This window comes from Medicago sativa, chromosome 1 (genome assembly GCF_051527215.1).
Source record: "Medicago sativa cultivar Bolivia chromosome 1, Bolivia_mono, whole genome shotgun sequence".
Classification (NCBI taxonomy): Eukaryota; Viridiplantae; Streptophyta; class Magnoliopsida; order Fabales; family Fabaceae; genus Medicago; species Medicago sativa.
In genome coordinates this window covers 5,289,121-5,292,893 of record NC_140749.1, presented here as the reverse complement: position 1 = coordinate 5,292,893, position 3,773 = coordinate 5,289,121, and the positions used below count along the sequence as shown (strand labels likewise).

Sequence of the window (3,773 nt, the reverse complement as noted above, 5' to 3'; positions counted from 1 at the left end):
GGAACTTAAAAAATCTAAAAATAGAAAGGTGCATGTCGGTTTATAATTACATAAACTTTGGACTGAAGTCACCACCAATTCAATATGAGTTAACCAGGCGTGACTTTGTGTATTTTAATTTTTCATTTGATTCTGCAGCATTGAGGACCATATATCTAGCTAAGGTTGGATACACATCTATCTCTCCTCTCTCTAGTCATTTTCCCATTACATTACTATCTTTTCCATCTTTTTTTCTCTCTTTCACCACTTCACAAGTGTAAGCTAGCATTATATTATACTATATAGTACTAAATATTATATTTTCTTTCTTTCTTTCTTTCTGTCCCCTACACACACACTTCACTATATTTCAAAATATATTATTATAATATATAGGAGTTTTTTCATATCTATAGCGGTGGAACTGGCAACAACTGTGTATCTAATCTCAACAAACACTCCCTTTCACCATCACTACCACACTACTATCCATACTCTTCTTATTCAATACATATATACCATTTTTTAACTATATATATATATATATATATATATATATATATATATATTGATTATATACTCCTTCTTTTGCTTCTTAGTTTCACATCTTCTTGGAATGATCTTGATTTTTTATGCTTCATTTATTGTCAAGTTCTATCCTTCTTGGATCACTGAGCTGATTCTTTTAATGTCAAGATAAAGAAGATTTGATCTTTAATTGCCTTAAAGAAGTGCTTCAAAGGTCGAAGATGCAAAGAAGCTTGAGAAATGCAAGTAAAGGTGGAAAATCCTCAACCATTGAAAGAAAGTTGGCATTGCAACAAGATGTATGTAGCAGTAGTAAACTATAATTGACACTGTTTCTTGTATTGTTATTGATTTGAAACTGAGTTGAATTGTATCAATTTCAGGTGGATAAATTGAAGAAGAAGCTTAAGCATGAGGAGAATATTCACAAGGCATTGGAGAGAGCTTTCAATAGACCTTTAGGAGCTTTACCTCGACTTCCTCCTTACCTACCTCCCTATGTTAGTAAATGAAATGAATCTCTTTTTCTATGTTTTCTTCTGTTTTTAAGTACTTTTCTGAAAAAAATACTTCTGTCTATTGCTAAGTTAGAAAGAAATTTCACTGTTGAGTTTTTAATGTTGAAAAAAACTTGAATGTAGATACTAGCACTTCTGGCTGAAGTGGCAGTTTTGGAAGAGGAAATTGTTTGGCTTGAAGAGAAAGTTGTGCATTTCAGGCAGGATTTGTATCATGAAGCTGTCTATTTGTCATCTTCTAAGACCAAATTGGAGCATTTATCACCTCTTCCAAACAATTCAAACGCAACAACAACAATGAACAGTCCTAAATTGGATGAATTGAAGTCTCTGTCACAAACAGTTGATGATAATCCAGCAGCAACATCTACAACTAGGCCTACCATACCACTCCAAGGTGAGCAAGATTAATTCACCATTATGTATGACTCTGTGGTAAGAGTATGACTTTGTAACCTCGAGCGATAAAGTTCAAATCCCTCTAGGACAGTTGTAAAATGATTAGAAGTGTCACTTTAAGGTTTTAGACTTTAGCCTGAAATTGTGTCGAAAAGGGTGTAGTCCTTCTCTCATGAATTTTGTTTGTTGTTTGGTTGCCAGATAATGGACAAGGAAAAGAGAATCGATCCGGCACTAGTTCTTTCAAGAGCAGACTACAGCCCTCCAAGCAAATGAGTAGAAGTCCAATAAAAAATCTTCATGTTGATAATAAGTCATCATTGCATAAAAAGTCGCATCCTCCGAAAAGGAAGGTAATTGTCATCTGTGTTTTAGTACTAGTAGGTGAAAAGAAATTCCATGTAGTTAATGATTGTGAATTATGATAATTCCCACTGTGCAGCAACAACCAAGGGTAAAAGAACAGAAAATGGCAGAATTAAGACAACCTAGTCCACACCAAATGTCAACAGAAGCTGACTGTCCAAATGTGATTTCGGAAAATATTCTGAAGTGCTTATCAAGCATTCTCTTGAGAATGAGTTCAGTGAAGTATCCAGGTTCTCCAGGCGACATATCATCGCCCTTATGGACTCTAAAGCCTCAAAACCGTGTTGAAGGAACAGAGTTTTGGGACCCATATGGCATCTGTCTGGAATTTGGAAGGAGGGATATTGGTCCCTACAAGCATTTATGTGCAATTGATGCTAAATCTTTCAATGCAAAACGAACCGGAAATACTTTGTTTTTACTGCACCGGTTGAAGTATGTCATATTTTATTCAACTTAGTTGTTACTTTTTCCTTGAATTAGAAATTTAGCTGTAACAGTATTTTGATTATGGAAAACTTGCAGACTTCTTTTTAGGAAGCTAACTTCTGTTAACTTGGAAAACCTCAATCATCAAGAGAAGCTTGCATTTTGGATCAACACGTATAACTCGTGTATGATGAATGTATGTCACTTAAATAACATATATAATGTATAGTATAGTATAACTTGTATCTCAAATTTTCTGGTTTTTTTTTAAAGCATTTATTATTGTTTTTCTCTTTAATCAGTGATAGCTTATCTCAAGTGATGTAGTTAATTTTTTCTCAAACTATAATAGTAATGGTATTTAAAGTTCTACTTTGATTCAGGAATTCATAGAGAATGGCATACCGGATAGTCCTGAAATGGCTGTCGCAATGATGCGGAAGGTATGGACTATAGAAAGATAATTTTGTTTCATCTGGCTAGGATAGTATTGATTTGTTCAACAGTTTATATGGTTTTCTTGTGACACAGGCAAAAATAAATGTTGGTGGACACATATTAAGTGCAACAACCATAGAGCATTTCATTTTAAGACTTCCTCATCACTACAAATTTGTAAGTCCTGTCCATTTCAAAGTCTAGCATTTAAATGGACATAATAAGTAGTTAACCACTGAATTCCAAAACAGACAATTTCCAAGGGAGCAAAAAATCATGATATGATAGCAAGAAGCATATATGGATTGGAACTCTCGGAACCTCTAGTTACATTTGCTCTCTCTTGTGGAACTTGGTCCTCTCCTGCTGTAAGTTGATGAGTAATTTCGCACAAATTTGTTTTCTTCCAAAGCTCCGCGCCATTTTGTCTCATGGCATTAGTAAACTTGAGTTGTAAATTCGATCGCCCTTTTAAGTAATATGTATGTTCAGGTGAGAGTTTACACAGCATCTCAAGTGGAGAATGAACTGGAAGTGGCCAAAAGAGAGTACTTACAAGCAACAGTTGGAATTTCAACATCAAAGTTTGCTATACCAAAGCTTTTAGATTGGTATTTACAGAACTTCGCAAAAGACTTAGAATCATTGATGGATTGGATCTGCCTTCAGTTACCAAGTGAACTGGGAAAAGAAGCCATTAAATTGCTGGAGGAAAGAAAAAATGAGCCCCTCTCACAATTTGTACAAATCATGCCATATGATTTCAGCTTTAGATACTTGCTTTGCACATAATTTTGATTTAGTTTTTCTCTATATTGGTTTATTGATGTTGGGGATGCAATTTTGTATACACCTGTAGATCATTCATAAGAAAAATAATGTAAATTTATCATCTGTTCTTTTATCCTATTCTGTAGATTTCTTTAGATTCCTTCTTAAGTATAGTGAATAAAGTAAGCATTCCAATTTGCATGTTCTATGATATGTGAACAATATAATTGTGTGTAGCATCTTTACAAAGGGCTTAAAGGGTTCAATTTTAAATTCCCATATGATTGAGGACCTGTTTGAATTGGCTTACTTGAGCTTATCTACTAGCATAAACATTTG

The 3,773-nt window shown here is 34.1% G+C and overlaps 1 protein-coding gene across 1 annotated transcript; it reads left to right on the top strand.

Moving 5' to 3' along the window:
• Positions 1-565: 565 nt before the first annotated feature.
• On the top strand, positions 566-3,567 carry LOC146951979 (uncharacterized). Its single transcript, XM_085757179.1, has 10 exons — positions 566-809; positions 894-1,010; positions 1,152-1,425; positions 1,629-1,780; positions 1,870-2,231; positions 2,322-2,421; positions 2,609-2,668; positions 2,757-2,840; positions 2,915-3,031; positions 3,156-3,567. The coding sequence occupies exons 1-10, from the start codon at positions 732-734 to the stop codon at positions 3,453-3,455; spliced, it is 1,644 nt and encodes a 547-aa protein (XP_085613305.1). The 5' UTR covers positions 566-731; the 3' UTR covers positions 3,456-3,567.
• The last annotated feature ends 206 nt before the right edge of the window (positions 3,568-3,773 follow it).